General features: G+C 38.7%; 1 protein-coding gene across 4 annotated transcripts in view; it reads left to right on the top strand.

The window, feature by feature from the left end:
* The window catches only part of SLC24A2 (solute carrier family 24 member 2), a 182,417-nt gene that overhangs the window by 119,112 nt on the left and 46,023 nt on the right, over positions 1–17,282 (top strand). For all 4 annotated transcript variants that reach the window (XM_054031332.1, XM_054031330.1, XM_054031331.1 and 1 more), the window contains 2 exons: positions 10,482–10,580; positions 12,586–12,692. In XM_054031332.1, coding sequence (XP_053887307.1) covers positions 10,482–10,580; positions 12,586–12,692 — 206 coding nt within the window. The remainder of the gene's footprint in view (positions 1–10,481; positions 10,581–12,585; positions 12,693–17,282) is intronic.

Genomic DNA, 17,282 nt, shown 5'->3' with positions numbered 1-17,282 from the left:
GGCTACTCAATTGTCTCATCGCTATGTCAGGTTGATCCTTTTAAAATTAGAAGAGAATTTTGTAAAGATTATTTTAACATTTAAACTCCACTAGCCTTTAGTAATTTTCATGACATCTGGCAGAGCATATTCCTACCTGTTTTTTCGTCATGATCCCATTTCCAGCTCCAGAGAGCATATCTACACTTGCTAGCGATTCTGTTTCCTAACTAGGTAGCAGAATGTAAGAGGGAGTCTTGCCCAGAATATCTGATTCCCCTCTCTTCTGTCTCTTCCATCTAAGGCTATGTCTATACTACAGACTTCTGCCAGCATAGCTATGGTGCTCAGGGAGGTGAATAGGTGTAATCCCGGACTCTCATAACTTTGCCAGCGGAAGCCCCTAGTGTAGACATATTCATACTGGCAAAACTGCACTCATTTTGTTTGTGGGTGTGGTTTACTATACCAGGAAACAGTGCAGATTTGCTGGGATTGCTGCATTCACACTAGGAGTGCTTTGCTGGTATCGTAAACCAGTATTCCTATACCAGTAAAGCACTTCTAGTATAGACATAGCCTGAGGTATTACCAGTATTCTTCATAATCTCACATGAACCAGAGCCTTGAGTCTCAAATTCATTTTCAAATCTACACCCAGTGACCAGAAAGAAATAATACATTCATTTATCATTTCACTTCTTCGCAGTGGCTTGTACCCAGACGGAAGTTCCATTTAAAACGGGTCTCTTCGCTGAGATATGAACAGCATAATTGAAAGTACAGTTCTAGGCTTTTCAAATTCCATTTCACCACAGTTGTTTAGAAATGATGCAAGCATAGCAGCAAACTCTGTAGAATCAGTATAAAATAGTCAAAAAGCTAAGAGTGGCCATTTTGCCTTAATGGAAGTGGATTCTGCATGGTTACTGCTGTAGTAGCCTTACAAATTCAGACTGTTTAGCACTTACCCCTTTCTGCTGTTGCTCACAGTAAGTAGACTATTGCTATGTTCGTAGTGAGAGCGAATAAATGAAGTTGTTTCTAAAATGCTCCCAGCACTGCAGCAGAGTAGCTAGTTCTCCACTTTTGGCTGTCTCCCTTTTACATTAAATAGATACCACAATTACTGTGGTATTTTCAGGGCTGAAAATGTCAACTCACCAAAAGATCTCAGCTGTCAGGTGTACTTTCTGGTTCCTCCACCTGCCCTACTGAGTCTCCAGCTTTGAATAGCATGAGAGTAGCCAGGGCTGACTGCTGTGATCTGGTTGCTGACTGGCTTTTCCCCTCTCCTCCATCAGGCACCCAGAGACTACTAGGGGAGGAGCCCAGAGAAGAGCTGATCAGAAAATGGGGGGGGGAGCTCTGTGCCAAATGTAGATGAAAACCGCAAATGTTTAGTTTGAATTGCAGTTGTCCATGAAAATTTCATCTTTCCATTGAAAAACCAAAAACTGCTGCAAACTGAAATTTTCAACCAAAACTGATGGAAAATGGTTTTGTGATGGGAAAAAATGGATTTTTTTTTTTTTTTTTTTTTTGAGGATAGTAAATACTTTTTGCAAAAACTTTCATTTAGTTGAAAACCCCATTTTCTAGTGATCAAATGTTTGGATGGAAAACCTTTGACCAGGCCTTGGGATGAATAGCCAGCTGGGGAAGGGAGAGAGGGGAGGGAGCTGCAGGTATAACAACAGCAATTGCTAAGGCAGGAGCCTCGCTTAAGGAGTACATTGAAGGAAGGAGGAACTGAAAGAGAGAGCCTGGAAATTTGTGCACTAATGAATTACAGGGAGAAATAGAATTGATGGTTAAGAACAGCAGAGGAAAGAAAAGTAATGTTTTGGGAGGAGTGGGAAAATTAATGAGGGAAAAGAGAGACTTGATCTACATATGTGGGAGGATTTATGTATCCATAATCAGGATATGTGACGGATTTGAGGAGGAACTGATGATTTTTGGAAGTATGTGTACTGTTTGGTACTTCAGAACTTGAAAATTTGCATAATATTTGCATTTGTAAATGTTTTGAAAGCTTTTCCAAGACTTTTTGTTGCACTAATGTAGACAAGTTTGGTTGTCGTTAGAAATCCATCTTGAGTGGAGCCTAACAAATTTTTAATATGTTGTTATAGCTTCTGAACAATTAATTAAGGATATGGGCTTCTGGAGAAAGTCTTTTCCTTTCTGGAAGAGAAATGAGTGGACAAAGAACCAGCATATGCCAGTACTTTTTATTCACATTATGTATGTAATTCTGGTCTCTTTGAACAAAGGTGAAGAATAGACACAGTGCCTCACGAGGTGTGTCTCAATGTGTTTTAACCAACACCCCGAAGAGTTTGTCCAGATTGGGATTTGTTTGAAATATGTTTGCTGCTCATGGTCAGCCCAGGCCTAGAAGAGACAATGACCAACTAATACATTTTTAAACATGGATATCTCTGTCTATGCTAGGTGCAAAGGGGTCTATGAGAGGTGCAAAGTTATGTCCAAATTTCTTAGTTAAAATGTGTGTGTGAGTGTGTTTACAAAGCTGATTTATTTTCTCGGTCTAGACAAACCCAAACACAGTAAACTCTTTACTACTGGAGATGCCAACTCAGCCGGGTGTCCAGACAAAGCTAGCATCCAGATGCAGTTAGCTTGTATGAAATTGTCTAGCTAACAAGGATTTATATTATAAACTATTTTGCTTGAAAGAAGCTTTTGCTTGACATAAATTGGTGGCTAATTTGTTTAAATACACCACCCAATTTCCTTCAGTGGCTCATTAACCCAGTCCACTCAGCTATGGCATTTACATTTAAGCCTTTTGCAGAAAAGCTCATCTTAGATATTTGTTTCAATAAAGTTATTTACTTCATTTCTTATTATGGGTCTGAGGGTTGAAGAGGTTGATGGGATTTTTTTAATCTTAAAATATTTATTAAATATACCATTTGAAAAAAATGCTACAATTACTACATCCATGATCCTCTGATTTTTCTTTAGTCTTGCAGTAATAAAGTATAAATACATGAGAGAAATTATTCCTATAAATATACTATGAATAAAGTAGGTAACTGCTACGTATTACCATACATATGCTGCATGTAGTATGTTATTGATATTAAAAGAACCTAGAAAAATGTCATCTTAGAAAGCACCCTTTATGGATTGGCATAATGCAATTTCCATCCCAAAGCTTTGTGTACTGTAGGTAATACAGATATATCATCTGAGACCATACTATACATTTTCTACCAATGAAGAAAGTAAGGAGATAAGTTATTTTTGTTTGTTTTCTCTGTAGCAACATTAATACTGATGAGACCCTATGATTCCCTTTAGCTTCCCAAAGAGATCTGTCATCATTGTTTCTGCATAACTTCCAAAAAAACCAAACAGGAGATAGTGTTCTAGAAACTTAATTTAGATCAAAGTATGGTATTTTAGAGTTTTCCATTTGGATTTTTCACAAAATATAATCTCCACGTACTATATTTTACATCACACCTCCTTTTGTCATCCTTTCTGAGTGTGGGTGCATTAAATAAAACATAACAGCATGTGGGTTATCACATTCCAGGATTCCTTTTGTAACCCACTCCTTCATATAGCTTTCGCTGTAAAGTTGGGAGCCTGTGAGTAGATTTCTTGGGACTGTTCTATTGGCATTCAAATCCTGATAGAGGCTATACCTTCAGCTTTTCTTGCTGAAGTCAGGAGAAGGTGAGAGAGACTAGCACCTCAAAAGATTATCAACAAATCCATTCATTTTAAATTCCAAAGCAGTCAGAAAGGTACCTGCTTTGTAAGTAGCTTTTTGTGCATCAGACTCTTTTTTGTAGGCATTAACCCTATTTGTATTTTTTTTTTGCTTTGTTTTTTGAATCGCAAAATATGGTTTCTAGTTTCTAGGTTTTGGTCTTTTCAGTTCACTTTTCCAGCTCACTTATGTCTCATTGAAGAAACATTTTTTCACTGAATAAAATAAGTATCTATTTAAGATGCTGTAGAACAGATTTTGTAGAACTGTTCCAGATTTATCTTACCAATTTTGAAGCCAGTGTGACTTTTTGGTACATTTTAGAGGTGTGCTACAATTGGACTTTCAAAAGAAACTCAGTTACAATTGCAACTATTGGATTGGATTCAACTAATGTAAGGATTCCAGCACACCTTGATCATGATTGTAATACTTAAATAAATATTTAGTGATGGTGGAGGCTTTCTAATAAGGTATAGGATATAAATTAACAAATTAGTGAAAACAATTCTCAGTAGCAAACGCATACACTTGTTACCTTTGGGAGTCAATGGAGGTTTAGTGATATCTGCAGTGAACCTTTGGAAGAGTCTCATAGAAGACATATGTTTTATAAGTTCTTTGAACCAAGGTTCACGGGCTAGATAGGCAAATAGTGTACTGAGTACAAAACGGGGCAATATATTTTCCCTCTAATTGGCCAGTAGAAGGTGTCTAAAGTATATTCCAAGCTTTTTATGATTCCAGGGTGACTGTGGCCCACTCCCATGAAAGAACAGTAAGGTCTGTAGGACTGTTTGTCTCTGTGAAGAATGTTGCACTACATGACTGAACAAATCTTTGTGTAGTGTGCAATAATAATCACTCCAAAGTTTGTGCACATCTGGAAGAGAAGCGGTACCAGAAGTTTTCAAAAGTGGAGGTCTGTGATTAGCAGTCTCCCATACAAACACTTGCTGTAAGTCTGAACATTCTTGGTGAAACCTGAGCTCCATTAAAGTCAATGGGAATTTTGCCATTGACTTTAGTAGGGAAAGGATTTCACCCTCTTTGCCAGAAGAATGAAAAGATCAAAGTTTCAAGAAATGGCATACGAATAAAAGAAAGAGAAATACTGCAAAGCAGAGCTCAGAGACTTTAGTCAGTAATTACATTCTATCATAAGGCATAAGCACAAATGGACAGAGTTAAAATTGTGTGGGCAACCTGAACTTCCTGACTTTTGAGTCCTTATCTACAGCCTTAGCATTGCATATGTGCAGCTTTTTGCATTTTATCAGAGGTTAATGGAGAACAAGGAAGTTGAAAGGTAAATAAATGGTACATTTATTGATTTAAAAAAAACAGAATTCATCAAAATGGATATTTCTTTATGTATCATCAAAACAACCATTCGAAAGCCAAATATATTGATTGTACAGTATCTTAATGCAAACTCAGTCTGACCTGTCTCACTAATGGCTCTCTAAATCTAGTTATGCCGTACTCAGTCCTGGGCTTGTCCTGATTACAGACAGAAATTAGCAACAGAATGCCTATTTTGCTTTTTCTCTTTTTACAATCATTTTACCAAGTAAGTCTTGAATGGATCTGTAGTTCTGTATGGACCTTTGATCTAAATGAATTGCTTCACATGCTTTGTTGGCCAAGACATCCTTTGATTGACCTCAGCACCTCACTGAATCAGTTCTATTCTCCACCAACAACGAGTTTACTCAAAATGCCCAGAGCAATGGCGCTCAAGCAGGTGGCTTTTCTGTCTAGCCTAGAATGTGGTTCTTTTTTCATGTATGAATAGGGTATCATGAGAGGTCCTAACGAAGATGGCAATTACTTTGTTTTTTAAAGATACAGAAACTGAAACACAACCCCTCAGAAAACACACAGATGGAGGGGTGGAATCCACATTTACTCTGTGATAGCAAACTAAGAGGAGATAGAATTTCTTTCCGATATACTCATTACATATACATTTGTATATTGTGGGCCTGAACCTGGGCACCTCCTAAGAGATGGGGAGTAGGCACAATCTCCATTGACTCGTTGCAAGACTGGGCGGTGTATGATGTGTAATTATTTTGGGGACTTTCTGAAGTCAGTGGGAGCTTTTTGCTTACAAGGAATGAAGAGTTGGGCCCTTTGTTTAATGAACTAGTGATTCTTCACCTGTTAAAAGTTGAGAGTCATTGGGCTACACTAAAAAGAAATGGGGGAAAATGTCTGTCCTGTCCCTTTTTGTTCTTCAGAATGAATTCTGATTACAGTAATAAGGCACCAAGCGGTCACTGAGTTTTACATATTTTTAGAAAGAATGCAGGGATCACCTAGTAGGGGAATTGTATTTTTACAGTCACTCATCTTCTGTCTCTCACACACGCATGCACATGGACACTCCTACACATTTCAGCCCTGATTTAATTTTCTGTTTAAAAAAGAAAAGCGTACATCATCATAACTACTCAGAACCACAGCACTCCGCTACTGAAGGGACACAACTGGCAAGGAGGTGCAATGGGAAAACCACGTATGTCCCTAAGACGGGATCTGAATAGGATTGTGTAGCACCCAAAATGATATAAAGCATGAGGTACCCCTCAGTGGTTAGGTATTATTTATTTGTATTATGGTAGCACCGAGAGACTCCAAGCCCATTGTGCTAGGTGCTGTACAAACTACAAGACCTAAGTAATCTGAGTTTGTCTATATGGGAAATTATTCTGGAAAAGATATTCCTGATTAATGTCATATGTGGTTGCTCTTATTCTGGAATTCCACTGATTAAGATAATTCAGAATAAGGTGCTTTAATTCTGAAATAAGAGCATCTATATGTGGTGTTAATCGGGAATAGCTAATCCATTTTAAATTCACACTCTATCTTATTCTGGATTAATTTTCATGTGTAGGGAAGCCTTAACTAAATTATAATGAATGTAGGGCACTGCTTAGAACTTCTCTCCCCTCCTCCTCCTTCCTTTTATCTCCCTTCCCATCCTATTCAACATCCCTCACCCCAGGGAAAAAGCCTAAGAAAGCAGATGAACCCTGCAGCTTTTCTTGTAGGTCATTAGATCTGGATTATATCAACCCAAAGGGTGGGAAATGATTTCTAGGGCACCTGTGCTTCCCAGGGGTCTATGAACTCAAGCATTTTTGGCTGATCTCAACTGTCATAGTATTTTACAAGGGGAGGAGCAGTGTCTCAGATAATTAGTCCCACAGCACCTAGTTCTTTGTAGAGCAAAACCCATACCTTAAACTCCCCTAGAAATAATTTGGTGGTCAATGCAAATCATGGAGCATAGATGTAATACAAGCCCCATTTAGAGTGTACTGCTTTAATCCAGACTTGAAGTGACAAAGGCATGGTTAACTGACAAAATCCAGGTCTGAAATGAAAAGTTTTAAGCGTTTTGCCAAGTGCAAATGATTAGAAGCACTTTGGTCCAGTCAGGATTCCTTGTGGGGCTCTGTCTCTCTGTGAAAGGGTGTATCATGCACTTCTCCTGTGCCCAGAAAACTCCCCAGACTGGTGTTTGGGGGAGGCATTGCCCCATCTTCCTCCTATCCCTCCTCAGTGCACAGGTGCTCACCTGGGATAGTGTCTCTGCTATGTATTTGCTGGCTGGCCCCTCCACAAAAGCCTCACTCTTCCCCACCCCCTTGGGCACCAGTGCGAGGCTAGTCACATTGTGGCCCCAAGGATGGAGAAGAAGGAGGTACAGTGATATAATGATCATAACTAAGATTACTGGGCAAAAAGTGAAATAGATAACATTTTCTCTTAATGTTAAGAAGCATTTTCTTGAAGTGATCTCTGGCTGTAGAATAATCTTGCAAAGAGAGTGATGGATACTTCATCTCTTTGGACATTTAAAAGTAGGTTAGAAAATGTATTGGAGAGAAAAACCTGGCACTGGGAGAAAGATGGGCGCGGTCTACAGTAGAAAGTTGCACTGGTTTAATTTAAACCAGTTTTTAAACTGATATCAAACTACTTTACCTCGATATAACACTGTTCTTGGGAGCCAAAAAATCTTACTGCGTTATGGGTGAAACCGCGTTATATCGAACTTGCTTTGATCCGCCGGAGTGCGCAGCCTCGCCCCCCTCCCTCCCCCCCGGAGCACTGCTTTACCGTGTTATATCCGAATTGGTGTTATATCGGGTCACGTTATATTGCGGTAGAGGTGTAGTTCAACAGTGTGGGCAGCTTTAGTTCAGTTTAAGAGTGGCTTAGTTTGGTTTGGTTTAAACCCATTCCTAATTGACAGAAACTAAACCACACAAAGCCATTCTTGCATTGAAATAAGAGCCTCTACGCAGGTGTTTGCATTGGTTTAACTAAATGGGTTTAAAATCGCACTTTAAATTAAATCAGTTTAGCCTTCTCATGTAGCTACACCTATGGACTAGATGATAGTCTAATAGGTATTTTCCATCACCAATTTATATGATTCTTGCTGAAGGAACGATCATAAAATAGCATGAACATCAGCAGGGATGCTGAGTCTTAGAGCACAAGTAAACATGAAGTGAAGAATAAATGTTCCACACAAAATACAAGTTGAGACTTTTTTAAGAGCCTCTTTTTTTACATTTACCTGTGCTCCCAAGAATGTAGTAATATACCTGGGACATTATAGGCCAGATCTTGAAAAATGCTTATGTACCCATCTTGGACACTGCCACCCCCAATTCATGTGTGCAAACTGCCATGTCTGTGTGAGTGCAAGCACACAATCCTCCACAACTTGTGGGCACACCATGTTTTTCACTCATGTCAGGCATGCACAAAATTGTGCACACACTTAAGATGACTCCTGTGTTGTAAATGGAAATACTTGACCTTTTCGGCATTACATTATAAAATAATTGGTGTGACTGTTCTCTCCTTTTTTCTTTTCCTTTCCCGCTTCAATTCATCTCACACTACAGGCTCTTCCCTTTCTCTATCCTTTTTTCTTTATTCAACTTTCTGTCTCTTCTTCCTCTATGTCTTTGAATTATAGTCTCTGGCATTGACCCTGCACAATGAAGAGGTGAACGGGCCTCTTACTTTTCACTGCCGCTCTGTTCTGCAGATGGTTCTGTTTCACCTTGCGCACTGTATAGCGAAAAATTTCAAAATCTCCATATACATTTTTTTAGCAACTGAAAAAGAAACTGCCTGTGATATTCCCTACTGTTCTTCTGGCTGAACACATGTTATTTTACAGTGTGATGTTTATAGAATAATACTTGCAACTGAATGGGGCAAAGCTCATGACTTTTCATAAGATTCTTTTATTATTTTTCTCATCAGGTGGATTGTGGTTGACCATTTATTCCATTCCCACATAAATGATTGTTTCTGACCTCTTGGTGCATTAGCGTGTAATTATTCCATTATGGTATCCAGCTTTCTACGCATTCCCAATTTTTTTTTTGAGGGGGAGAGCAGAGGCGGTATTTATTTTATTTTAGACCTCTGATTCATTTGTCCATTTCATGTAAACAGCACAGGCTGATTTTATCATAATTATGACTTACATTTGGAAATTGTATCTGCAAAAAGAAGAACAGGAGTACTTGTGGCACCTTAGAGACTAACAAATTTATTAGAGCATAAGCTTTCGTGGACTACAGCCCACTTCTTCGGATGCATCCGAAGAAGTGGGCTGTAGTCCACGAAAGCTTATGCTCTAATAAATTTGTTAGTCTCTAAGGTGCCACAAGTACTCCTGTTCTTCTTTTTGCAGATACAGACTAACACGGCTGTTACTCTGAAATTTGGAAATGGTGACATTCTAATATAAATCAAAGTTTGTTTATGCATGGCTTCTCTTTACTTTCTGTAGTTAATTGACAGAATGTATCCTTTGGGTAGTATTGCTTGATTTTAAGGAAATACCTTTTTGTCCTAAACCATGCAGGTCTTTGCATCCCCAAAACTCCAACTGATTTCAGTGGGAGTTTAGGGAGAGCAAGAATTGTAGGATAGGACTTTCATGTCATATGTTCGTTTTGAATTAAGCCTGCATTCTACCTAATCTGTAATATTTACAATGAAGGAGGAAGGGGACAGAAGAAATAAATCATAAACACATATATTAGGATAAAAACATACAAGGAACATAAACTGATACCACAGGGCATAAACCAACCATTACAAGACAAGCAGAGAGCTACTGTACAAGATTGTAGAGAACAATGTAGCACTAACTGGCCCGGGTTGGGAATAAAATTAGCCTATGGGAAGGTTATTTAGAAATTGTTCATTATGGGGATTCTTACGCGTTTTTCAGAAGTATCTGGTACTGGTCACTACTGGGGACAAAATACTGGACTAGATGGACCACAGATCTCATCTAATATAGCAATTCCTATATTCCTATAGAAGACCAGAAATTGTGTTTTTTATTTACAGCATTTTTATTTATTTGCTATTCATCTTTAATTTTTTTATACCAGCACTTATGTTATGCAAACTTGATTGACTGCGTCACCAGTAAAATAATATTTTTTTTATTCTCTTTGAGTTTTAGGGCAAAAACAAACATCTTTTTTAAATTCTTAACTCTGTAAGAAACAAAAATATGTATATGCATGAATGTCAAACAATGTTTAATAATTAGTTAACTTTCTATTTGGGATAGATAGAAATTAATTCTTGGTTTTGATTTATAGAGCAAAAGCTGGAAGCTATTACAGAAAAATGTAGCATCTCAGAATGGCTGCACTTGAACAATGACAATGTTTTCTTTTAGGAAAGTTCAAAGAGAAGGCCTCAATTCTTCATAAAATTGCCAAAAAGAAGTGCCAGGTGGAAGACAGTGAAAGACGGAATGGGGCTGCTAATCATGCTGGTAAGTATAAGAGTACAGAATTATTTCTTATTGTTTGGGGTATATTTGCTATGTGTTACTCTACTTACCCAAGAAAATAAATAAACCTACATTTTTTCAGACTTGAGTGCCCTCTAAATCCATATCTGGACTCCCAAATGGGAACCTGATTTTCAGAGATGCTTAGCACCTGCAACTCCAAATGGGTTGGATTGGTATAACTGAGTGAAAAATTTGGCTCATAGTTTGCCCAATGGACTATTTCATACAGTGGGTCAGATTCAAGCTGTACACGTGTAAATGCAGAATAACTCCAGTGACATTACAAGATTTACTCTGGATTTTGACCCATTCATTTCTGGTAGGCCATTAGAGTCAGTCATTTGAGCCAAACAAGGCTAAATTTTCCTCTCTCATCCATGTATTCTATTCGGACTCCCTAAAAATTGTGCATGAAACCCCCATAGACATGAATGGGAGTTCTGTGCATAAAGAGAAAATAGAATAAAACATCCAGAGAGCTGTTGTGCAAGGTTGGAAAGAAGAATGTGCACTAATTTTGGAAATGTTCTAAAGTAAGATTGATAAAAATATGGAGACAAATTCTATCTTCAGTTATGTCCCTGGAACCCCATTGACTTCACTGATGTTTGGCAGGTGTAAGTAAGGGCCAAATTTTGACCATGATGCTTTATTTATTTATAACATTACCAGGCCATTTGACTCTGGTATTGGGTTCTCTCTGCATATGGAGAATACTCACTGAGATCCACCAGGTGTGCAGTTTGGAAACTTACATACATTTTCCATACACCTGAAATAAATGTGCATTTTATGTGGGTCATGTATCTCCACACTTACAAGGAGAAGAGAATATAGGGTTTGAGATCTACCCTGTGGATTTAAGAGCAAAAATGTTGCCCTTAGAGAGGTATTATGATTGTTGCTGCAAGCCATGTGGTCTGTCAGAGGAAAATCCTGCCTATCTTGCATTGGCACGCAAACCTTGATAGCAATGTTCTGTTGTGCAAGGGGGAGACTGCAATGAGGGGGTCATAGTAGCCTGCTGCAAGGTATCTTTCTTATGGGGAAAGGATTGGGGCTGGGCCGTAGGAGGAGCAGGCTTGCGGTCGGTAGGTTTGTACGCACGGCTGATCCACTAGCCAAAAGGTGTGTGGACTAGTTGTATAGTGGGTACTGTTATTTGCAGTCTGCAATAGCAGCCACAGAGTTGCTGCACAGCTTCTCTATATCCTGACTATGAATTGGAAAAAATCCATGCTTCCCAGCCCCGTATATACCACCTACACAAACCCCATTTACTCTTTTTTTTTTTTCAAAAAGAATATTCAGCTCAAAACTTATACATTGTTAAAACAACAACAACTTAAGTCACCTTCATGTTTCTTTTAGCCACTGCTTTACCACTTAATGTTCATTGCAGTGGAAAAAAACAAAAAAAAACTATCAAATGAATCTGGTAAAAGCTGAATCAGTTTGACACTTGCCAGGACCTTACTCTATATCTAGTTGCACTTTGACACTGAGTCAAACAATTGGATGGAATACTTTGTTAATATAGCATAATGCTGAGGAAAGTAGCCCACAAGCAGTTAAATAATCTCAGATATACTGCACTTTGCACTGCTGCTGTGATCTCAGATTTTAATTCAGGATGAATGTGAGTGCAGCAGTAATGCAACCACACAGCTATATTTACTTCTTTGTACAGCAACATCAGATAAAATACGTCTTATTGTGTCAGCTGTTGTTAGAGGCACTTCCTCATGACTTCTGACTGTTCAAGGATTTCTGGCGATTACTATCTTTATCTAATAATAACAGCTGAAATTTTGACATGTCTATTGTTTAGAAGATTCCTTGAATGATCATAGGGAAAGGAATTGCATTACACAAAAATAAACGGTTCACTAGTAACACTTGATAATTCAAATAGACTGAAATATGAGTGCAGTGTTTTATCTGTTCTTTGTTCTGTTTTTTTCATTTATGAATGACGTTACAGAAAAAATTGAACTCCCAAATACTACAAAAGTGGAAGTTGAAGTAACACCACCAAATGATGGTTCAGGACCAGTGCAAAATGGAAACATTGCCCATGGAATTGAAGAGGTTACGGTCTTTTATTTTCTCTCTCTCTCTCTTTACCCTGATAAACATATTCCTGTCTGTTTTTACTATTTTGGAAAGCTAGTGAGTTGGCTTTTACCAAGTAGGATCTTGCTGTTTCATGCTCTTAGACCTGAAGCTACAGCTCAAGGCACTATGGAGAGAGAAAACCTCGTAAAAAGCCATTCTTGGCACTGAAGTTCATACCGTGGTTTACTTTAAGTTTAAACTGTGCAGACAAATTCTTAGCATTTTCCTTAGATAAGTTCTAGCAAAAGTTGCTCCACGCTGGGAAACTGCAAGGAAATGCTATCCCTGTTGTTACCTTAAATCTCTACTCTGCTACTGCTTCCCACCCTAGACACCTCAGACTCATTCTGGCAGCTGTTTTGCACATTTCTATAAAGTAGTCACACTGAAACTTAAATTCCTTGAAATCTGAAAGCATTTTCCATTCTCTTACAAATATATAGAGTCTTATTTTTACAAAAAATATGAATTAAAATTTGAACACAGACCATTTTGAGAGAGAGTGGCCTATTTTCAGGCAAAAATTATCTCTGCAGTTATAAGAGATAAGATACAGTTCACAATTGCAGTATGAAAATAGTGATTTTGATTAAAAGTAAAATGTCAGGGTAAAAAATATCCTTAATAAATGTTTTAACTACTTTAGCACAGCTCAAGAGTTTATTTTTGAGAAGTATACATACATGGCCTCAGTCCTGCAAATGTTTAACTTCACACATTTTTGTAGTCCCATTAAAGTCAGTGAAAATTAAGTATGTGAATAAAAGTTTACAGGACTGAGGCCATAGTCGGACCTCTTATGAAAGAGAATGGCATCCTTCCTAAAGCTTTATCTCAGGGTTTGGAAACAGCTGATACATGCCTATACACTATTCCAGAACCTTTCTGAAGATATTATCCTGTTCCCCAGAATCTCAGTTTTTCATTTAAAAATAAAGCAGTCTTTAGTTGTTGTGGTGAAGAAAACCTGAAATACGTGAATGAAGTGTAACTGAGTTGCAGAGATGAACAGAGAGCCTGGAACTATAGCTCTGAAAGGTGTGAACTGTGCCATTCATCTCGGTGAGGTGTTAACTCTGATGCCCACTGCTGACCATTCAAATGTCACCATTGTTAACTATTTCATCCCTCATGTAAAAAGAGAGAGGAAGAATCACAGACTTACACATTTTACTATGAATGGTGTCTCAATTTCATGCCACAAATGGGCGATGTGTGATATATGTAAAGATGATTATTTTTCCCCAGTCAAGGAACCTAGGAGAGCCTATAGGCATATACAAGACCCACCACTGAGTGGGAATCAAGCTCAGAGAACTGCACAGTCATATTTTAAACACCTCCCCAATCTATTGTGAATGGCATCTCATTTTGACAATTCAAATGGGTGAAGGGTATTATGTGTGTGGCTTTTGGAACAGTAACACCACTGTTTTATTTCTACTCTGATCTCTGGTTAATATTTCTAGAGCAGAAATTGTTGTTCATTAGGGACTTGATCCAGCTCTTATTGAAGTCAAATGCAGTTTTTTTCAATGGGAGCTAGAGGAGGCCCTAGGTGAGACACTTAACAAAAGAAAGAATGAAATGCCAAAAAGCAAGTTTATGAAAAACAAAATTATATTATTGGGTGCAACACTCTGCATAGTTATGTCTTACAAGGGACAGAAAATACAGTCAAAGTGCATTTACAAGGGGGAAGTCATCTGAGTTCATATATTTGTCTACAAGCCTGAAAATAACATAAGATGCACAGTAAGATACTGGAGGTGATTTCTGCTAACTGGAGAGGTTTCTGTTTATTTCACACAGCAAGTGGTGGAGAGATCACAAGAGAGCTGTACCCCATAGGTGTTGTATAAAGCACAAGATGCGGCCAAATGCATTTAATCCTCTCTGTTAATGGAGTTATCTGACCTCTGGAGATAGGAATGGAATAATGCGCTCACAAGACCACCTAAAGAGACCATGAAAAATATGTTGCTTTATTATCCTGGTTAATTAGGCTGTGAAAAATGAAAGTTGAATGTTGTGTCAAAAGAAGAGGATGCTGGCAATTTGCACAGTAAATTACAGTTTCTGTAAACTGTGCCATCCAGATGGATTATCCCCCTATACTACAGAATCATCATCAGCCAAGCAAAACATGCCCCCTAAGCAAAGTAGTTGGGTATCACTCCTTTTAAAAGGATCCTCAACAAATTACACATTAATTCATGGAGAATGTTCAGCTTTCATAAGGTAGCTAATATCACTATTGTCTACACTTGAAACACTACAGCGGCACAACTGCACTGCTCCAGCTGCACTGCTGGAGTGCTTCAGTGTAGACACTATCTATGCCGAGAGGAGGGGTTCTCCCACTGGTGTAGGTAAGCCACCTCCCCAAGAGGTGGTAGCCTGGTCAACAGAAGAATTTTTTCGTTCACCTAGCACTGTCTACACCGGAGGTTATGTCGGTTTAACTACGTCACTCAGTTGTGTGAATTTTTCACATTCTTGAGCTATGTAGCTATGGCAATGTAAGTTCCCAATGTAGATCAGCCCTATTCAATGTCCACTTGGGACATGTTCTGAGAGTCTGAATTCATTGCTGAACCAAAATAAATGTTGAGGCTGGTTTTAACATTAAGCAAAAATGTGTATAAGAAAAGAAAAAAATCCAGCGAGTGATATTAATTCCATTCCAGTAGGCTGATATAATCATTGGCGCATTGTTAGGTTTTATTATCCTACAATAGCACTGAATAACCTATTGTGGTGTAGATGAATAATAATTTTGTGGCACACATGAATATTCTAAATGATCCAGTTTACAATAACTTAGTAAGGAAATCGATCCTGCCTATAGTTAACTCCTGAGAAATTATTCAGGAAAAACAGTGAAGGAAGAGCAATTGTATTTCATAGAAAGGTTCAGATGTTGTAATTTTGCATTATAATGAAGTGGATTCTTAGCCAGTTCAAAAATGGGTCAAGCAGCCTCATCATCCAAGATTGAAAATTTGGTGGTTTCATTTCAAATAACTGCAGGACAAGCAAATAAAATTATTGCAAGGTTACAATACTGAGCAAAGCTTGGTTTGTTTTTTGTTTATTTTGTTTTATTTTCCTAAACACTTAAAACTTTCAGTGAGGCAATGCTTGAAATTTTCATGTCAGATCCTGCAGGCATTAGTATATGCTCAAAATGTACTGCACTGCAGTAGAGGTGAGATGCATTATTTATCCCAGTCAAGAGTAGAGAAGCTTACAACCTAAAGAATGCATGAGTAATTTTGTACCTTCAGCTCCATCAGTCTGGAAGAAAAGTTTTAGGGGTTCACTTGCATAGGCAGAGAGCAACTAGACAGTGACCTGGCCTCAGTTATTCATGTCTTTGTCACCACTCAGCTGGACTACAGCTGGAAGTTGAAGCTAAGTAGATGAATTCAGAATGGAAATAAGGTGTAAAATTTTAACAGTAAGAGTAATTAACCATTGGAACAATTTACCAAGAATTGTGCTGGATTCTCCATCACTGACAATTTTTAAACCAAGACTGGATGTTTTTCTAAAAGATCTATGCTTCATATAAGGTCAGACCAGATGATTACAATGATCCCTTCTGGCCTTGAAATTGATTAATCTATAAATACTAACAGTTACATTTTGAGGCAGTCTTTCCAGGCCCCATTTCCACAGTCTCTCTACTTTTCTTCTTTTCCAATGATTGCCACTTGAAACTGAAGGAACATAAATCCACACCGTGTAGAGGTCAAGCATAGGAGTTTATTACACACAGTGCTGGCGGAGTATCACCTTGCTTATTAGGCTCAGAGACGCTGTCAATCAATTGATTACAATAGAATATATAGATTTTCCATGGGCAGGGGAAAGTGATGGGGTAGGCAGTTCCACACCCCAGGATAGGTTTTACAGCAAGACAAGATAGCACATTAGCCAATGGTTAACAGGTTACATAATGTCTCCGCCCATGATCTCAAGTTAGCAAGTTAACATTTGTGACAAAGTTCCTCCTCTATCTTGGTGGGTCCTGCGCTTATTGGTAGATTTTCTTGCCTCAGAGATTCACCATGTGGGTTGGGGAACAGCCCAGAGACCTTCCCCTCTGGAAGAACCCACAGTCCAGGTCAATTGGGAGGTTTGTGGGGAACCTGGGCCCGCTCTCTACTCCGGGTTCCAGCCCAGGGCCCTGTGGACTGCAGCTGTCTATAGTGCCTCCTGTAACAGCTGCATGACAGCTACAACTCCCTGGGCTACTTCCCCATGGCCTCCTCCAAACACCTTCCTTATTCTCACCACAGGACCTTCCTCCTGGTGTCTGATAACACTTGTGCTCCTCAGTCCTCCAGCAGCACATCCTCTCAGCTCCTTGCGCCTCTTGCTCTCAGCTCCTTACACTTGCACCACAAACTGAAGTGAGCTCCTTTTAAAACCCAGGTGCCCTGATTAGCCTGCCTTAATTGATTCTAGCAGCTTCTTCTTAATTGGCTCCAGGTGTCCTAATTAGCCTGCCTGCCTTAACTGGTTCTAGCAGGTTCCTGATTACTCTAGTGCAGC

The sequence above is a fragment of the Malaclemys terrapin genome, chromosome 6 (assembly GCF_027887155.1).
Source record: "Malaclemys terrapin pileata isolate rMalTer1 chromosome 6, rMalTer1.hap1, whole genome shotgun sequence".
Classification (NCBI taxonomy): domain Eukaryota; kingdom Metazoa; phylum Chordata; order Testudines; family Emydidae; genus Malaclemys; species Malaclemys terrapin.
Note: the sequence above shows the minus strand (reverse complement) of the source record. Positions and strands in the feature narration are given on the sequence as shown.